This window comes from Cornus florida, unplaced genomic scaffold (genome assembly GCF_030987335.1).
Source record: "Cornus florida cultivar Cherokee Brave unplaced genomic scaffold, ASM3098733v1 CherokeeBrave_3.0.0_Hap2_Chr03, whole genome shotgun sequence".
NCBI lineage: Eukaryota > Viridiplantae > Streptophyta > Magnoliopsida > Cornales > Cornaceae > Cornus > Cornus florida.
Window position 1 is genome coordinate 62,341,766 of NW_026775573.1, and position 21,446 is coordinate 62,363,211.

Genomic DNA, 21,446 nt, shown 5'->3' on the forward strand with positions numbered 1-21,446 from the left:
TAGTCTAAACATGTTCACCTTTGATGGATCATGCTTGCCTGAGATTTAATGAACTTCTTGAGGATATTATAGCAACCAAGTGTGCTATGTATTATGACCATATATATATATATATTGTTTTCCCCCAATTTAGCTCTAATCTAGCATGTGTATAGGAATGGAGGCGGATTCACTTCCCTAGTCCTCTTTACTTGTATTTCATCTCCCTTAAACTCTTGCAAACTTTTATTTTATGCACCTTAATTTCATAGCTTAAGTGACAACCAACAAATCCTCTATGAACACCCCTATCATTCTAAAAAGACTCTAGACACTTAGGTTGCCATAGATTAGCGCAGTCCCAGTGGTTCGACTTACCCGACCAATAGCCCTATTTTACAATGATTCATGCTATTGCGAAGGTTAATTTATTATAGATTGAATTCTCAACCGATCAGCTTGTTGAATCCTAGAGTGAATCTCAAAACAATCACAAAATCAGGATGATGTGGACCACAAGTGCAAGCATGATATCAATCTTTAAAAAAATTTACTCCTAAATGACAGCCACAAGGCATACAAGGATTATTGAACTCTCAAGTCAAGCAATTTTTAAATTTTAAGCAATATAGTCCTCAAAAAACCAAAGTCATCGCTAGTTTTGGACCAATCATAGACAGTCCCTCAAATACATAAGTCATGATTAAAATTTGAATTGAAAGCAAATACTGCAATTAACACCATTACCCCTAAACTTAAATGGCACAATGTCCTCAATGTGCAAAGAGAACAAAGGAAAAAGTATACCAGTATAGCTATAGCAAAGAATGGCTGGGACACAAGTATCCAAAGTGGGTTGTTTAACCCCCCCAAACTTGGGATTAACTGTGGTCCTGAAAAGATGGCACTGGATAAAAGCTCATTAGATAACAAAGGGGAATAATAACAGCGTACAGTGGACATGCAAGTGTAAATGGGACATGAATTGAAGTAAAAAGAAAGTAAAAAGGGTGGTCCTAAAAATTTGGGTAGCTCTCTCTCTCACTGAAGTCACTGGGATGCACTTGATGGAGTCAATCAAATACAGATATATCAATACAATGATATGACATCCAAACTATAGCATGTATAGAAAAATAAAAATAATGTACATTACAATGTCTGGGCCAACAGACTGGCCGTAAAAGTAATATAATAGTATCAAAATAGCAGGAATGTAGCACAGATATATAACATGATAAAAGATAGGAATAGAGATCAGGCAGATGAAGTAGGGCGAGTGGGGCGTGATCCCTTGATATCTCTGGATATGCCCGGCAGCGCAGCTAAGATATCGGAGCGGAGAGATGCCACATCTGACCGAAGAGAGACAACTGTGTCCTCCAAGGCCTGGATACGCTCTCCAAAGTCGAGTGTCAGTGTTGGAGCCTCAGGTATGACTGGATCAGGAAAATGATGTGCGTCCTGAGCCTGCTCCGGGAAATGTAATGGTGACCCAGCTGGAAAGTGATGTGGGATCTCCTTTGCTGGAGGGTCTTGCTCCAAGTCAATATCCATATGTATGGCAGCTGGATCGACTGCTGGGTCGTTCGCTGCTGCTGCTGCTATCTCCTCCTCCTCAGCCTCCTCTGCTACTATCACTGCGTCCTCCAAAAGACTCTTGATAAGAGCATTGTAACTCTTATTCCAGTCCTTCTTGCCAAAATGGCAAGCTCTTGTCTCTGAGCTCTCATCAGGACAAAATGGATAGCGCTGATCTCAGAGGATCTGAGTAATAAGATGGCCAAATGGAAGATACTTAGCCCGCTTGGGCTTGGCCTTACTGATGTAGTCTGCATAGAGCTTCGTCATCACGGTCCAGTATAAGGCTGGAATAGAAAGCTAGCACCCTGTGTAGAAAGCATACAGGGTAGTCAAATAATCACCGCTCCTTTGGATCTTGTGGCCGGCCATGAACACGTTTCGGTAGAGGACCAAATCAAAGAACCACAGGTCATCAGGCAGATAGGTCCGAGTAGCAAATGTGTCGCCCTCACTGTAGTGGCTTGTAAGTGCCTCAACTATAAATGCATAAGAAGGCCTACTCTCCAAGATGGGATAATCGAGCTCAAGCTCAGGAGGGCAGGCATGCGGTCAGCGGCAGGATCTGGTACTGTGATATGGATAGGATGGCCATCCACGGTAGTACGCAGCTTCTCCAGATTACTCAGGGCAGATCGGAGGTTCTGGAAGAACATCCGAACAAGCCTTGGGTAAACTGGGTATGTAACAGGGGCTAGAATGGCTGAAATGCCCCTACGGTCAATATCCTAGTAGGCTGCCCAGGTCAGGATATACCGAGAGAAGAAAGAGATGTCGAAAACTGACTCATGCGCCATTATAAGGCGTGAGTATCTAAGCAGAGGTCTGTCTAAGGCTTGGTCTGGCTGTGCATGAGGCGGAGATGAAGAAGGTGATGGTGTATACTCAGCCTCATCATGAGATGATGAAGATGCAGAAGTAGAAGACTATAGTCTAGAATTGGCTGACGAGGACTGAGCTGGACCGGCCTCTGTATAATCCTCCAACTGCTCAGGCTGCTCAAGATCTGGGACCTGAGATGGTCCTGCCTGATGCTCGGGCTGCTCCCGAACATGAGAGGGCTCACCTGGCCGCTCTAATCTGGGCCTGACTCAGCAATGATAATGTCCACGGGCAACAGTCTTGACCCTAGCCATGGCCTGCAAAACAGAAAGAAAAACACTTACAATATAAGTTAGTATTGGCATTAAGAATTGAAGCACAGTATATAGAAACATGTCTGTCAAATAAGATAAACAACTCAAGACATGAATCTACGCAAGTGATGATGGGGCTAAATAAACAGTGACAGTAAGTGAAGCATGCTAAACAATATAAGTATGGAATGCATCCAATGTGGAAAACACAGGCATTGGGCATGTATGAGATAACATGGAATCACAAAAGAGTGTGTGAAGTATGGGATGCAAATCTGTGAAGTTCAATCGATCACAAAAATGTGAGATCGATCTCTGTGAGATCAATCTGAGATAAGTTCAATCGATATTTGAATGATCGATCTGAGAAAACTTCGATCGATCGAGCTGCTAAGGTCAATTCGAAGAGTCACAGATCTATGACGTGGAAGGCACGGGGGCACCCAAGCAAGCTTGTGGGGCCCTCTCACACATCAACAACACAATGTGGGTCACTTGTTTGGCCTGTGACCCTCAAAAATTGATTCAAAAATGAAATATATACAAAACTATACATATATATATATACATATATATACACAAGCTTCAAAACTTCAAAAATGGAAGGAATCAAACATGGCAACCCTAGATCTAGCATGTAAACATCACAATTATGTAGATTGAACTCAAAATCAAGAGGAAAAACTCGAGACTTACCAAATCCGAGAGAGAGAGAAGTGGAAATCGCGAGATGGATGAGATCTGAGATGGGGGATAGAGATTCGAGGCTCGGGATGATCGCCGGAGGGTTCGCCGGAGATGGGAGAGAAATGGTTTGCAGCGGCGAGGGCTAAGAAGGTCTTTAGATCGATCTGTGAATCAATCTAATGACCCTAGGGTTTAGTTTTTAAAAACATTTCCTGACCAGTTCGATCGATCAGGGAAAATTTTCGATCGATCGAACATAGATCGATCTGAAAAATGTCAAGATCGATCTCACCTTGACAAGTTTTTTTTTTTTTTTTTGAAATATTTTAAATTTTTGGAAATTAAAAATTAAAATTACAATTAAAACTATTATTTTTGAATTTTTGGAAATAAAACAAAAGAAAATTATTTTTGGGATTTTTGAAAATTTTAAAATAAAAATAAAATAAGTAATTGAAAATAAAAATGAAAAATAGAATGAAAATCTTTTTGGAGTTTTTGAAAATAAAATAAAATAAAATAAACACTAAAAACAAAAATAAAAATAAAATAAAATTAAACTTGCAGTCAAAGTCAAAGTCAAGGTCAATAAAGGGTAGCAAATCGATCAAGGTGAGATCAATCGAGAAGATGGTTTGATTGATCAAAAAGGTGAAAACTTGTAGAGAAATTAGAACGATGCATAGAGAAGCCTTTTTTTTTTATGGATCTCAAAAATTTTCTAAGTGTGGAGTGAAGATCGATCCAAGAAAAAGTTGGATCGATCTAGGAACTTTCAGATCGATCCAAAGGAATTCTCGAATGATACACAGAGGGCTGATTTATGCAAGAAATTTCAGATTGATGGAATAGAGCAATGATTAGATGCAAGGATGGGTGTTCAATCGATCGAACCTCATTTGAGATCGATCGAACAGGGACAAAATGCCTATTTTCAGAATGAAAGTGCATGCATACTCAATCAAAATTCCTAGCCATGTGTATGAATTCCAAAACATATCTAGACAACGCAAGAAATGAAAGATAAAATAGAAATGAGGGAGGAATCCATATGAATCCTTTACTAGTCGTTAACGTCTCTAGCAATACGTTGGGCTCTTTTAGACTGGATCAAACATCTTGTAATGCATTCCCTCCTTAATGGGTTAATAAGTACTTTGAATTCCACCCAACAAACGGTTCCCTAAAGAACTTGTTGGATTAGGTACAAAGGAATTTGTTGGTCCTTTGTCAATGTGAGCTTTGGGCTTCTATGCCCTCTCAAAGTAAGATTTTGAAACATCATTCTTTAGTTTCAAGGTTGAAAATGAACTTTTTGAAGTTTTGGTTTCAAGCAAAGTCTCCATTCTTTCACATTCATTGTCTAGACATTTTTCTACAACATTTACTTCTTCATGCTTGTCAAATGAATTTGGGGTCAGATTGAAGATATTCAACTTCACTTTCATATGCCCAAATGAGATTTTCATTACCCCCGTCCTAGAATTGATGTTGGCATTTGCGATTGCCAAGAAAGGACGTCCAAGGATAACGGGAATTTGGCTCTTGGGATTTGGAACTGGTTCCGTGTCAATGACAACGAAATCGACCGGGAAGAAAAATTTATTAATTTTAATCAAGACATCCTCAATGATACCCCTAGGCTTCTTGATGGATCGGTCGGCAAGTTGTAAAACCACCGACATCGGTTTCAAGTCTCCTAAGCCTAATTTGAAGAAGATTAACACTTGCTCCTAAGTCTGAAAAAGCCCGATTAATGACATGGTCACCAATGATGCAAGAAGTAATAGGCGAACCGGGGTCCTTAAACTTTGGAAGGGTGTTATGTTGCAAGATTGAGCTCACTTGCTCGGTCAAGACCACTTTCCTAGGTGCTTGGCTCTTGTTCTTCCTCTTTTAGGTGCAAAGATCTTTTAAGAACTTGGCATAAGCCGGAATTTGCTTAATTGCATCCAAAAGTGGGAGATTAATCTTCACTTGCCTAAACATTTCTATAATTTCATTGGTCTTGGTCTTTTGTTTATCAAGATATAAATCCTTTCAAGGCATCCGGAAATAGAGCTCTTGGCTCAAAAACTTTTTCAAAACTTTTCTTTGAAACATCATCAACACAAGAATTTTTAAAATCCTTTTTCAAAGCTTTGTTCAATTCATCTTTCAAATCAATTTTGGACTCACTTTTCAAATTACTTTCTAACACTTTCTCATTTGAATGATCATGCATATGCAATGAAGGAGTAATATGATAAGAAACGGGACGGGTGTTAACTTTTAGTTTCACTGGTTCACTCTCTTCATTGGACACACTTACTTTGTTGTCCACAATCTTCCCACTTCTCAAGGTTGTCACCGCATTGACATGCTCAATTGTGTGCCCTTCTGATGAGGAATGAGTCTCCACAACACATTATTGCTTTAGTGGGGCATTCAAAGGCATCTTCCCCTTCTTTCTAGCATTTAAGGTACTAGCTATTTGCCCTACTTAGGTTTTTAGCTTAGCAATGGATTGAGAATGAGAATGAAGCAATTAAGTGTTCGCCTCTAGAATGCCTAGAGCGGTCAAAACTTTCTCTTCAAAGGCGGGACTCCTAGAATTTCCTTGAGAATATGATGGTTGATTAGGGAAATGAGAATTAGAAAATTGATTGCCATGTAATTAAAATGATGATAATTTAAAACCTTGGGAACCTTGGCCTTGCATTGGTGGCGGAACATACTTCCCTTGAAAACCACTTTGGGGAGGGTTTGAGCCTTCCCCTTGGTTTTTCCAAGAAAAATTTGGATGGTTCCTCCAACTTGAATTATAATAAGTGCCATAGGGATTATTCCCTTGATTAATAAATGTAGAATTGACTTGCTCATGGGGATTACTTTGCACATGTCCATGGGGACAATTGGAAGTAGAATGCAAGACACTTGAACAAGTTATGCAAGATTCATTAGATGCACGATGATGAATATGAGTAGGGGAGAAAGATACTTGATTCGCCAAATTTTGGTTGATCAAAAATTGATCAAACCTTTGAGACAAGGATTTTATCTCAGCGGCTATGTCATTAGAGTTGTCAACTTGATATAAGCCGACATTCTTCCTTTCACTTACGTTTCTACCATTTTTAGAAGATAAGGACCTATGCATGGAATTTTCACTCATATTTTCATACAATTGCCACACATCATTTTTATGCTTATCAAGATAATAACCACCCATGGATGCATCAACCATACCTTTGTGATTATCCGGTGAACTTTCAAAGAAATATTGGACTAGTTGCCACTTTGGTATGTCATGATGAGGGCACTTTCTAAGCAAATCATTAAATCTTTCCCATGCCTCATGAAACATTTCCCCAACCCCTTGAGAAAATTCTCTATTGAAGTTCTTATGGCATTGGTCTTAGAAACCGGATAGTACTTTTTCAAGAACTCATGTTGCATTTCCGTCCAAGAAGTTATCGAAAAAGGCCTAAGATTGTTGAACCAATATTTCGCCTTGTCTTTAAAGGTGAAAGGAAAAAGTTTAAGTCTTAAAACTTCCTCCGGCATGTCTGTGTATTTCACGGTGGAACATACTTCAAGAAATTTATCCAAATGCTTATAAGGTTCTTCACTAGGAAGTTTATGATAGTTTGGAAGCATTTGAATAGTTTGTGGTTTAATTTCATAGTAATGTGCTCTAAATGGAGGTAATTGAATGCAAGTGGGCACATTGTATTCATTCGGCACATAATGGTCTCTTAATGCAATAAGAGGATTCACAATTGGTGGTGCTACACGAATACCTTGATTAGCTTGAACTATGGGGGGTTGTGGAGCAAATATTGGCCGAGGCATTCCCAATGGAACTTGGCGTTGTTGTTGTGGGTGAATGAATGGTCTAGGCATACCTAATGGTACTTGAACATTTTCATGATGCACATTAGGGTGGAGGTTGCCTTGTTGGTCTATGTAACCAAGGTCCTCCACATGGTCGTCGTTCAAATCCTTTATTGGTGAAATGGAATGATGAGAACTACCTCTCCCCTTAGGATTACGAACAACCAATTCAAGATGCAAATTAGGAGGGACAAGAGTAGTATTTAATGACCTACGACCACGCATACACTAGCAAAGCAAATAACAAGCAAGTAACAATCACTTCGGCCCTGCAACAATTCAATCAACAAATCTCCACATACAATGATCCCATGCTCCCATGCTTAAACAACATGAAAAGAAAAGTAAATTGCCTCCACACGGGCTCACGATTTATCTAAGAAATGAAAAACAAGCCTCTACGCGGGTCGACAATTTAATTAGAGCTTGAGTTAGAAAGATCTCACAAAGGGTCCTTAAGCAACTTCAATTCATTTTCAACTTCCAAGCTTTGCTATGCTTTGTATTTTTTAGATTCTTAGTCTTTTTTGTGCTTTGCTTAGCTCCTTGCTTTGAATTCTCCTTTGCTCAACTTCCTTGCTCAATTCACCTAGCCAAATAAGAATAAACACAATAAGTAACCAAAAATAAAAATAAAGTAAAGACACGATCAAAAGAGTATTAATCCTTAATTGTTTCCAAAACACAGCGTTACAAATTCAATCCCCAGCAACGGCGCCAAAATTTGACGGTGTCGAGGCCTATTCCTATACGCCAAACTAATGTAGTGAATGTAGGTTCAAGAAAAGCCTTTTTGGGTCAAGTTTAAATTTATAAAAATCACTACTACCACTACTACTAACGTAGCAAGAGTGAATAGGGATCGTCCCAAGGGATTAGAGTGCTACTAGTAATGGAAACAATGTTTAAGGTTAGTAGGTCAAGTGATCAAAGGTAGATTATTTGGTTGATTAAACTACAATTAAGATTAAGCAAGCTCAATGTAAAACAAGTAATTGAAGGATAGAGAAAACAAGAGAGAGAGGTCTTGAGACTTAGAGATCACCACTAAGCATCACCTTTCTATACACTCAATTCACATTTAATGAGGGGGAAAACATATATTGCAACAATAGTGAGTGTGTGTGGTTGTTTAAACAAGCATGGATGACCAATTAAGTATATATTGTCTACACAACACAATGAATAGCACAATACATCAAACTAAGTCATTAATCCTTCTTTAAGCTCACAATCCAAACATATCACATAATTAGAGAAATATACTACTTGCATTCATAAGTATAGAACATCAAACAACAAACATGGATTGTCCTCCCATTTAACAACTAAGGTGGCTACACTACATCTAAGCTAATGACATGGAAATTAATCTAATTAAACTAAGGAAGGGGCACAATCCATCAAGAAATAAGTATGAACCATCAAATAAACCACAAGAGCATTCTATTAAGTATTATGACTTGACAATCTCTAGATCTATTGCATCAACACACATAGACATGCATCAATAACACAAGAGATAAAGATAAACACATGAACATATATTCTAGCATACATAGACATATGGATAGAATAAAATGATCAATTGGAAGAATTAAACCACATAAATCATTGAATAAACAAGATCTATGTATATAAATATGTCAAAACATGTATTACAACACAAATCCCCTCAAAAATACATAAATCAAGGTAAAGAAAGCATGCTTAAGGCTAACTCTAGCCCCAAGATGATGTCTAGCCACCCATGAATGGTGTCCTCCAACCCTCAAGGGCTATCTTCATGGTAGAAGTGCTCTTCTTCTTGAGGTAGATGAAAAACCTCCCAAGAATGTGTCTCTAGCCTCCTCTTCTCTTTTCTTCCTCTCTAAGAATTGTTTCTCTCTACTCTCCATGCATATCAAGATTATCCAAGACTATGTGTAAAAGTGGCTCATATTCCTTATATAGGTAGCTCAAATGTCACACCCAATGGTCTAGGCTAGTACACAAGGGCTCCTCCAATGATTGCACAATGAGACAACTTTTAATGAGCTGGAAATATATTTTTTTTGGATTTGAGAGGGTTTGATTGATTGAACCTGTGCTGTGATCGATCGAACATGGCTGAGATCTATCAAACTTTAGTTGGATCGATCCTCCCATGGCGGCGCCTTTTTGGATAAAGACAGATCTGAGATATTTTGGGGAAAGAGACAAAAGTGGTAGGTAGGGTGGTACAACAGGATAAGATGGAATCTTTTTGATCGATCTGAGAATTGTTGGATCGATCGAACTTTGTGGGATCTTTGGATAAGGACAATAGGGCTTGGATCCATCTTGAAGAGTCTAGATCGATGAACTTTCGATCGATCAAGGTATTCTTGAGATCGATCGAACATGTTGATTTCCATACTTTGCTTCAATCTGCTTCCACTTTGCTCCTTTTTTCTATCCAGCTTGAGTTAGCTTCTTTTAAGCTCTTATTTGGCTGAATTAGCTTATTTTGGGGATAAGCACCTAAAAAGGGCAATAACACGAAATTAGTCTAAAATGGGAAAGTAAGATAGATAAATGTCTTAGAATACCTAAGCTTAAGGGGTTTAAATGCGCACTTTTCAGCGCTCATCAGTTGAATTTGACGACATGAAGGTAATGTTATTATCTTGAGTGCAATATACTTCTATCTTTGGCTATTATGTTCTCTGTCTCTCTCATACACACACACATTTTTAATGAGATTTAAAGTTCTTGGACCTCATGGTGAGGCTATTATTATACAATTAAACATACATTTCCCTTTGTTGGAAATTATTTTGACATGATTGAAGCTAATTTCTTTCATTATTTAGTTGTTCATTTTTTGCAGTTTCTGGATAGGTTAAGAATCATCGAACTCGATGAGTGTGAAAATTTGAAAAGAACCCCTAATTTGTCTGGGTTGCCATGTTTGGAGAGTTTGTCTTTTAGATGTTGTAAAAGTTTGGTTGAGGTTCACCCATCCATTGAGTATCACAAGAGGCCGGCTAGTTGATTTGCACATTAGTGTATGTGAAAATCTAATGAGTCTCACCACAAACATTTATGTGAAATCTATCAACTCCATTTTACTTGATGGGTGATCAAAACTTGATAAGTTTCCAGAGATCCAGGAAGATAGGGAATGTTTAGAGCAACTTCGTTTGGATGGAACTACAATAAAAGAATTACCTCCATTAATTAAGCATCTAAAAGGGCTTAAGGATTTATATCTAATGGACTGTAAAATGCTGGAAAGTTTGTCAAACGATATCGGTGAAATGAAGAGCTTAGAGGGTTTGTGGTTGGAAGGAAGTGGTATAAAAGATTTACCTCCATTGGTATTCAGGAACGTGAAAGGGCTAAAGAATTTAAGGCTGACATAATGCAAAATGTTTACAAGTTTGCCGAACAATATTGGTGAAATGAAGGGTAGCTTAGAGGCACTTCACTTGGATGGAACCGCAATAAAAGATTTACCTCCATCACTTGAAGATCTAACACAACTAAAAGTTTTAGATGTGACAGACTGCAAAGCGCTTGCTTGAGAACCCTATAACACAATTTCCTCAAATTGCACCTTAATAATTATGCTTTTTAAGGGGAAAACAATAAATTGATTACCACAACCTAGGATTACACAAGTAAAACAACCCCTTCCTCAAGGATGCCAAACCCTAACTTGCTCCAAGCCTTGAAACTCCTCCAATTTGAAAGCTTATGCCATCAAGATGAAAAGGAGTGAAGAGGAACAACATTTCCTCTTAAAGCTACCCCAAAAGCTCAAACTCAAGCCTAGGTTGAAATCCTAAAGTGCTCCAATGGCCTCCAAAATCACCTCATGTTGTAGATTAAGAAATACTCTACAACTTCTCTAATTAGGCCTCACTCCAAATCCAACTCCTAGGAATTTCGACAATTTCAAAGTTGTTAAATCTCTAATTTCTCATCATGGTTGTGTAGAGGATAAGGAGAGGAACAACTTTGCCTTCTTGTGCACACTCAAAATCACAATCTAAAGCCCTCAAAATGAAGCTTTCCTAAACTTATACATGGATGGAGGGTGATATATAAATAGATATAGAGAGAGAAAATTTGAGGAGGAAGATGATGAATAGAGGCCAAACATTTCATATATATATAGTCCCACACAACTTCTTGCTAATTACGTCATTTAACCCAAATTTTCATAACTAATTACTCCCTTCCTCCAAGCAACTTTCATCAAACTACACTAAGGCAATATCCCACCAAAAAAATAACAATAATGTCCTCTAACGGCCTTTCACTTAGCCCTCGCTATTCCCGTGCACTTAGAGCACCCCGGACCCACACGGGAAGCCCCCAGTCCAAAACTCAAAAAATGACCAAAATGAATCGGAGAACATTTCTAAGTGTTCTAAACTCAAAGAAATGACCGAAACATCTCTCGGAAATCAGACGGTGTGCCAACCGATGCACTGCACACAAATTGAGGTGCCAAAAAAAAGAAAATTAAAAATCAGAAAAATATCGAAAATTTTGAAAAAATCTGAGACATCACAAGTGTGCTCTCAAATAAAAATAAACTCCGATTTGAATTTTCTGAAGTAAAATAACTTTTAAAGGCTCTCTTAATTGTATGAATGGTAAAACTTTTGAAGTAAAAAAGAGTATATAGTGATGTTAGAGAGACCTAAATATACTTGGAAAACAAGTTTAAAAACTCATTTTTTTCGAAGTCTTTCCACCAAAAATGAACTACGAAATGTCCTTACCTCATTCCTTGACAAATACTCTATAACGTTCTCTTCCAACCGAAGTCACATGCTTTGACTAATACGATGTTCTTTTCGAATTGAAATAAGCTCGCACTTTGTCCAGCCTTGTCATTTCGCTTTTGACGTTGAGGCTCAAGAACAAAATATAAAATTATAAATTGATCGGACACGTTTTAACACTGAAAATTTTCAATTAATTTATATCTCACAAAAAGGACAAGCAAGGGAAGGTTTCAAGTAGTAATGACTGGGTTTCTTTCGTAGTTCGTACCCTGTAATTATTCATGTGAATGAAAGGAGTGTAAGAATGAAAACTTTAAAAGTGGTGGCCCTGTACTTCCTTTGTAAAACCATCCATCTCCACACATTTCTGAAACGCAGGACCTAGGAAATTTCTTGCCCATCACCTATAGTCAATGTGACAGAGACAAGAGCCATAAGTGGTCGGAAAAAAGCAGCCAATAACAAGAAACTGAGGAATTTTATTACATTTTGTTATCTCATACGTATATATACTCACATAGTAGCTTACAACTGTCACAGTTTCAACTTAATAATTTGAGCAGTTACCACATTAGTCACGTAATTATTCTCAATGGGTGCTGCTCTAACGCTTCAAGTGTACTCCTGCTGTCAAGCTCCACGTGCCTTCTTGCTTCTGTTTTTACTACTTATGACTTAATATTGTTGCTTTCGCGCTTCGAATCTCGAATTCGCTATGACCCTTGCTCTCACTTTATGTGACTTAGGTAATCACTTAGATGAGAAATTTTTAGATAGTTCAGGACAAAATTTGTCCTGGCCAATCATCATTGGACTAGTAAAAAAAAAAACTGAATTAAATTTATACATTTTTGATATAATTATTTACGTGTCCAATGGTTCAGGACCATGGAATAACTTCTCACACTAGATTCCTTCCATTGAGTTTGAAGGTTAGTGAAAAGTCAGTCTGGATGCCCATCCTTTAAAGCAGAGTTGAAATTGCTTTGATATCAAGCAGAAGGTAGTTTCATATATATGTGTGTTTTGGTGTGTCTAGTCTTTATTGCTCTCCATGTCTCTAGCTATAAGTAATTTGGCTCACAGATGAGCAAACTTTCATGGCTTCTTCTTCTTCTTCTTCTTCTTCTTCTTTTTCACCACTTCGATGTGAATATGACGTGTTCTTGAGTTTTAGAGGTGAAGATACTCGCAAAAACTTCATCGGCCATATTTACACGGCTCTGAATCAGAGGGGAATTAGGACCTTCAAAGATGATGAAAGGCTTGAGAGAGGGAAAACAATTTATTGGGATCTCATGAAAAATATCAATGAATCCAGAATTGCTGTGATTGTCTTCTCCAGAAACTATGCTTCTTCGTCCTGGTGCTTAGATGAACTGGTGGAGATCCTTGAGTGCAGGAGGACTAAGGGACAGATAGTTTTGCCAATCTTCTACGACGTCAAAGCATCAGAAGTTCGGAAACAGAAGAGGAGTTTCGCAGAAGCATTTAGAGAGCATGAAGAAGTTCATAAGGAGGAGATGGAGAAGGTGCAGAGATGGAGGGCTGCTTTGAAGGAAGCAGCAAGTATAAGCGGGTTGGATTTAGAAGATGCTGCAAATGGGTATATATTTATATATATATACTGCTTCTATATATGAGTTACTAATTGCTATTTTTTTGTTGGTTTGTGGTAAAAAAATTGATAGAAACTTGATCGATTTTTGATAACCATGTGAGAAAAACTCCTAAGAGGAGAGAGATTCTGCTCTTAAGAATTATTGACTAAGATTTTGTTTGACAATATTCATTGCCACAAAATAGACTCTATTCTAATCCATTATCAAGAGTTACTAATGAATGAATCCTCAAAGAGGAAGCCACACGGAGAGGTTCGAGTCCGAGCAAGACCAAAAAGGTGTCTATGCTTTACCATTCCAATAAAAAAATAATAAAAAATAAAAATAAAAAAACACTCTAAGAGTCCTTGTTGGACAATATTCATTGCAGACCCCACAAAAAACCAATTCTTGTGTGTAGCATTACTTTCGCCATAAACACATTAACAAATTTATCAAAATATATATATATATATATATTATTATTATGCATAAGCAAGAAACTCAACATTCATATGTCTTGTGGTTTGAACCCTCACCTCCCACTTTAGAAGGTAGAGAATATACTATCATATTACACTCATAGTTGTAGCACGAGTTGAGACCTCTCACTTTAGAAGGTAGAGAATATACTATTATATTACACTCATAGTAGTAGCACAAGTTTGTCAATTTTAACTACCTAGTACAATCAAATTCCTTACATTATTATATATGGCAATTACACCTAATATTTGAGCAGAGGAGTAAGGTTTTATATAAAGGATAGCATGGGTTTGTCACTAAAATTCTTGAAGATTGATAAATGTTGAAGAAGTCCCACTAGTCCGAATTGGTTTTGTTGTAGCACGCTGTTGAGTTCAATCGGTCACACTTGCATGATATGTGCCGGTCAAGAAATGGGTTGGAGACTCAAAAAATAGAGGTGGAGTTGGTTGGAGAAGGTAAGAAAATGGGTAGAAAGGATGAGTGTTGTGAGGAGAGGAAAGAGTATATATAATTTATGTGTATATAGATGTAACCTCAAAAAATGAGGAGTAACTGACGTTAGTGTTGCGAAATTAAGCACAAAAAAATTAATTAATTAATTAATTAAAGGAAAAACAGCTCAAACACACATACATACAAGAACACCGCAGATTTTTACTTGGTTCACGTAAGAACTAGGGTTGCGTCAAGGGTTGTAAGGATTTCATTATGATGATAAAAATAAAAATAAAATGACACAAGATACAAAGAATTCAGAATGAAAAAATACCCTCACACTAGGGCAACATAACAAGTACATAATATATCAAAATACCCCCAAAATATTTGGGTCGGGGGCAAGTTGTAGTTGGGCCTTGGTGTTCATTATTTATTAGGCTCCACGCTATCTATCAGTTAGGTATCTGATTGTATATTCTCTTCTTAATTCATATACAGTGAAAGTTCTCTCTGTGGAGGTAGCCTAGAGGATTGGGTGAACCTGGTTAAATATTGTGTGTTGTGCTTGATTCGTGGATGATTATACCTCCGTAGATATGTGTGATTGATGTGTGATTATGGTATGCTTCCAGTGCTTGTTCTTGAATGAAGAAGGATTTAATGTTCAACAAGTATCAAAGTTAGTCGGGGGAAGTTAATATTTCAAATAGTATGTTTACTCACTATTATTTATTTTTAAAAGTATGAAACGGATGTCAGCATTTTGGAACTGCTATTCTATCTCTAGTATTAGTAAATTGTAGTTTTTTTTGGGGCAAGTAATTAGTAAATGGTTGTTTCATCGTTATGACGATTAAACAAGTTATAATGATTAAAACTATTCACTACACCTTTTTTATACCTTTATATATTTCTCTTTCTTGTACGGTTTACTGCACTATATTTTAATGGGTTGCGTCAAAGGGTTCACTAGGAGGATAATATATATATATATATATTGGCACAAGATATAAGAGTTCAGCATAAAAAAATATTGTCGAACTAAGGCAACATAACAAGTACATAATACTTACCGGGAAAAAAAGTACATAATATACCAAAATACGGCCAAAATATTCAGGTCGGGGGAAAGTTAGAGTTGGGCCTTGGTGTACAATATTTATTAGGCTCCACGCTACCCATCATTTAATCATTTGCTTGTATATTTCTCTTCTTAATTTATATATAGTGAAAGTTCTTCTCTCCGTGGAGTATAAAGCATTTTGAATTGTTATTCTATCTCTAGTAATAGTAACTGGTGGTTTTTTTTTGGGCAAGTAATTAGTAAATGGTTGTTTCATTGTTATTTTTTATAACATACAAGTTACGATGATTAAAACTATTCACTACACCTTGTTTACACCTTTATATATTTCTCTTTCTTGTACTGTCTACTGCACTATATTTTAATGTGTTTTGTGATTTAGATTTTAATGTGCTTTGTGTTTAATAGGTACGAGGATAAGTTTATCCAACGAATTGTTCTAGAGATTTCAGAAAAATTGCAAAAAATGATATTCAGAGTTGCTGAGTATGAAGTGGGTATTGATTCACGGGCAAACAAGCTAATCATGTTGTTAAATGATGGTTTAAAGGATAAATTCTTTGTGGGGATTTGTGGAATTGGAGGAATAGGCAAGACAACTCTTGCCAAAGCCGTTTTCAACCGAATATCTCATAAATTTGAAAGAAGTTGTTTCCTTGAAAATGTGAGAGAAGAGTCAACAAAACTTGGTGGTCTAGCTAAACTACAACAAAAACTTCTCCGAGAGACCCTAATGGATAATAATTTAAGGATATCCAACTCTGACATCGGAATCAACGAGATAAAGGATAGACTTCAACATAAAAAGGTTCTTATAATTCTTGATGATGTTTGTCATGAGAAACAAGTAAAGAGTTTAGCTGGAATAGGACATGATTGGTTTGGATCAGGAAGTAGGATCATCATAACAACTAGAGATGAACGGTTATTGATGAAGTACAATGTAAAAACATACAAGGTTGAGCTATTAGATGAGAATGAAGCACTTGAACTTTTCAGTTGGCATGCATTCAAGCAGAATAATCCAGTAGAAGAGTATTGTGAACTTTCGTGTCGCATAAAGGATTATGCCAAAGGCCTTCCATTGGCTCTTCAAGTTTTGGGATCTTTTTTATGTGAAAGAAGCATACCAGAGTGGCAAAGTGAATTGGATAAGTTAAAAACTGACCCTCACAAAGAAATTCAAGATGTTCTTAGGATAAGTTATGATGGTCTTGATACAAAAGAGAAGGCTATATTCCTTGATATTGCTTGTTTCTTCAAAGGATGTGATAGAAAACTTGCAATAGATTTTTTTGAGAGCTGTGGATTTTACCCGGTCATTGGAATAAAAGTTCTCACTGAGAAGTCCCTTGTTACTATATCAGAAGATAATAAGCTCTCGATGCATGATTTGATACAAGAAATGGGTCAACAAATTGTTCGTTTAGAATCCGAAGATCCTTGAAGGCGAAGCAGATTGTGGTCTTATGAGGACATCCATAAAGTATTAACTGAAAATACGGTATGCCTTAAATATATTTTAGTTTGTTTCAGGGGTTTTCGTTTTGTGGGGGTACACTTATTTTTTTTTTGGTTGATAGGTTACCAAAAAAATCGAAGCCATTATGCTGAATGAGAGAGAATTGTCTTCAGAAGGTATTGCCTTCTTCCTGGGGGAGTTTCATGTAAGCGCTGATGCCTTCACAAAGATGAGAAACCTAAGAATACTCAAAGTCAGTGGGATGCAGCTTCTTGGTTGTCCTACAAATCTTTCTAATGAGTTAAGGTATCTTGATTGGAATGGCTACCCTGGAGACTATTTGCCATCCAATTTTCATCCAAAAAAACTTGTCCGACTACATTTGCGTCATAGCTTGATCAAAGGAATTTGGACAAATACAAAAGTAAGATTATTATTCGACACATAATATGTTTCTTTTTGTTAATAATTTACTCCAGTCAATTGAAGCTTACTTATTTTATTTTTATTTTTGTTTTTTAACAGTTACTACATATGTTAAAAGTCCTTGATCTCAGTTTCTGCGAAAATCTGCCCGAAAAAAATCCTAATTTTTCAGGGTTCCCATTTATGGAGGAATTGTATCTAGTAGGATGTACAAGTTTGGTCGAGGTTGAATTTGACGACATGAAGGTAATGTGCAATATGTTTCTGTCCTAGGCTTTTATGTTCTCTATCTCTCTCTCATACACACACATTTTTAATGAGATTAAAAGTTCTTGGACCTCATGGTGAGGCTGTTACTTTACATACATTTCCCTTTGTTGGAAATTATTTTGAGCTTTTTCATTATTTAATTGTTCGTTTTGCAGTTTCTGGATCGGTTAAAAGTCATCGAACTCGATGAGTGTGAAAATTTGAAGAGAACCCCTAATTTGTCTGGGTTGCCATGTCTGGAGAGTTTGTCTTTTGGAGGTTGTAAAAGTTTGGTTGAGATTCACCCATCCATTGAGTTTCACGAGAGGCTAGTTTATTTGTACATTAGTGTATGTGAAAATCTGACGAGCCTCACCGGAAACATTTATCTGAAATCTCTCAAATCCTTTTTACTTGATGGGTGCTCAAAACTTGATAAGTTTCCAGAGATCCAGGAAAATATGGAATGTTTAGAGCAGCTTCGTTTGGATGGAACTGCAATAAAAGATTTACCTCCATCAATTAAGCATCTAAAAGGGCTCAAGGATTTATATCTAATGGACTGTAAAATGTTGGAAAGTTTGCCAAACGATATCGGTGAAATGAAGAGCTTAGAGGGTTTGTGGTTGGAAGGAAGTGGTATAAAAGATTTACCTCCATCGCTAGTCAAGAACCTGAAAGGGCTTAAGAATTTAAGTCTGACCCAATGCAAAATGTTTACGAGTTTGCCGAACGATATTGGTGAAATGAAGGGTAGCTTAGAGACACTTCACTTGGATGGAACTGCAATAAAATATTTACCTCCATCGCTCAAAGATCTGACACAGCTAAAATTTTTAGATGTGACAGACTGCAAAGCTCTTGGAAGTTTACCGAGCAACATTGGCGAAATGGAGAGCTTATGGGATCTTAGACTGGGAGGTAGCGGTATAAGAAAATTACCATCATCCATTGCACAGTTGACTAACCTTGAAAGATTACATTGGAATAACTGCAATTTAGATGAAGAATCCCTTCTCAATCTTCCTTTGTCGTTGAGCATTTTAAATCTAAGCGGGAACAACTTTGCTAGCTTACCACCAAACTTCACTCAACTTACAAAGCTTGAACAGCTTGATTTGAATGGTTGCTTAAGACTCCAAACATTGGAGTCACTTCCGTCGTCTATACGTACAGTTAATGCAGAAGGTTGCATATCATTAGAACAGTAGTCCATTCCAAGAAATGAAGATGAAGTCAGTTCATATGATGGACAATGGATTTTCACAGAGAGCTGCAAATTGGTTGAGAATCATGGGAACAACAAACTAAAGATATACTCTTCAGAAAATATACTTCAGGTATGTGTGCGTCTGCATATCCCTCTCTCTCTCTCTCTCTCTCTAGTCCCTCAAATTTTTTTGAGTTCTGATACAAAGTACGTAAGTTTGACTACATTTATGTGAGTGGAGAATGACATCATCCCACTCACATAAAAAGTCGGATGTATCCGACTGGCTTACTATTTATCATTTTCCTCATCCTTTTTTTCCCCCTAACCAGGAGCCCTTCTAATCTAATGGCCTTTTTCCGTAGAGGAGGCTGCAAGAAAAAACATTATTATGCTTTTTATGTCGCAGGAAATTGGTAAAATCATTCTTCCAGAAAGTGAGATTCCGAGTTGGTTCAGCCATAAATGTGAGAGTGGTGAGGACACTACTCTATGCTTCAAGGGTGGATTCAAATTATTGCAGGAACCCCAAAGACATTGCTGTTTGTGCCGTTATCGGAATCAATCATGAACTACAACACACATATACACAAACAGAAACCATCAAGAGGTGTGATTTAGTTGTATTTCCTCACCGTTTTAATATATTAAGGTTGAGGGTTTTAAGTCCCACAGGAATAAAATGAGTGTGTGGATTTCTTGTCAAGGTAAAAAAATAATAATAAAAAAAAAAAAGAGAAAAAATTCTCATCTTCATTATTTTATCAAATTTTGTTCTAATATTTTATATATATTTGATTTGTATAGTGTATGAGGGAAGTTCTTATGTTAAGCCCTGGAAAGCCTGATGTCATTGTAGCTCGAGGAATGTTTTTGAGCAAAAATTCAAATAATAAAGTATTACTGTCCCAATAGCGAGGCAAGAATCATTGCCTATACCTTCGGCACGTTTCAAAACTATTGGAGATGCCGTTGGAGCAAGCATTGCTTAGCCTTCTAGTTTTGTAATTATAGTGTGAATTATGTTCTATAATAAAATGAATATTTAAATTGTTTAGTTTATAATTTGTTCTTGTTTTATTTTTCAGGTTGCAACTAGAGAAGGTTAATTCCTACTCCAAGGTTGTCATGAGGAGACATTCATTTACTGCTTGGTTGGTGACTTATGAGCTTTGGGGCATGTTACCTAACTATTGATAGTTTTGGGAATGTTCCATTTCAATTCAACCAACTATTGATAGATTTGGGAATGTTCCATTTCAATTCAGCTTGGTTTTGGTTAAATCCTGTCTTAAACATGCATACCTTCTTAATATCACTGTTGTACAATCTAGGTTACTTGTGTTCCAACAATTCCAGCATACAGATTGTGCAGTATCTCTGCCAAACATGGAATTGGAATTGGAATTAGAAAAAAATAATTCAGAAAATTGAATCAAAATTTTTTCCAATTCCAAGGCCCAATTCCAAAACTTCAGTTCCATGCCGCCTAACACAGTTGTATTATATTTGAATCATTCGGAAGAATTCGACACGTCTAAAAAGTGAGGTTTGCTTGATCAGGATATCTAAGTAGCTTCCAATTTCTCAAGGGCTAGGCTTTCTCCCTCTCTCTCTCTCTCTCTCTCTCTCTCTCTCTCTCTCACTCACTTGGATCAGGTGTATATGGAGAAAAAACTTTAATTCTCCAAGAACCCAAACCCAAATGCCATTCTTGGCATGTAAATTTGCGCACCAAGTTTTTCTCAATCTTCATACGTGGGACAACCCATTTTTCCTCTTTAAACCGTGATCAAATGTCTCACTTTCGATCCATTTCTCATTCACCAGAACAGTTTTGAGCAAGTAAATATATTACGTTGATCTACTGTCGAATGGATTTCAACATACACCCACCTCAAACCCGGACCCATTCCAATTTTAACCCAAAGTATGCTTGATCATACTTAAGTTTCCAACATAAAACTTTGAGGCTATTAGCCAAAATTTTAGTCATGCATATATAAATGGTATTACAGTAGGCTATTGGCTGTAATCAAAGAGGGTGGAAGCATTTTGGGACTTGGGAATAAAGGGGAGAATTTTCAGCATGACCATTCACAAAGGCTATAAATGGCTTTTGGCTTGCTGCTTAAACCCGAGAAGCGCGCGCGCGCGTGAAGAATTGCTGGCTTTTCAGACATCAACAACAGTTGTCGGCGATGGATGCATAATGTAATTGCATAATGAAAGCCTTCTAGACATCTCTCATGGCACAACACTCCTCAATGAAGACATTTATTCAGAAAGCAAACTTGGTTTATGCGTATTTATCATAAGCTGACTTACCTATTTGAAAGTGCAATAATACTTCTGTTGTCATGTTATGAACCACTATCAAGGGCTATTGGCTAGTGGTACTTTCTCACCATCCAAAGTAGATGATCGAGGATTCAAGTCTTACGGGACAATGGAGGGTGTATGAG

The 21,446-nt window shown here is 37.1% G+C and overlaps 1 protein-coding gene and 1 pseudogene across 1 annotated transcript; both read left to right on the forward strand.

The window, feature by feature from the left end:
* Positions 1-6,667: 6,667 nt before the first annotated feature.
* Positions 6,668-6,765, forward strand: LOC132301835 (small nucleolar RNA R71; annotated as a pseudogene).
* Positions 6,766-12,937: 6,172 nt separating this feature from the next.
* On the forward strand, positions 12,938-20,299 carry LOC132301672 (disease resistance protein RUN1-like). Its single transcript, XM_059798910.1, has 7 exons — positions 12,938-13,628; positions 16,043-17,078; positions 17,218-17,520; positions 17,622-17,768; positions 17,948-19,111; positions 19,391-19,591; positions 20,070-20,299. The coding sequence occupies exons 1-5, from the start codon at positions 13,123-13,125 to the stop codon at positions 18,980-18,982; spliced, it is 3,027 nt and encodes a 1,008-aa protein (XP_059654893.1). The 5' UTR covers positions 12,938-13,122; the 3' UTR covers positions 18,983-19,111; positions 19,391-19,591; positions 20,070-20,299.
* Positions 20,300-21,446: the final 1,147 nt, after the last annotated feature.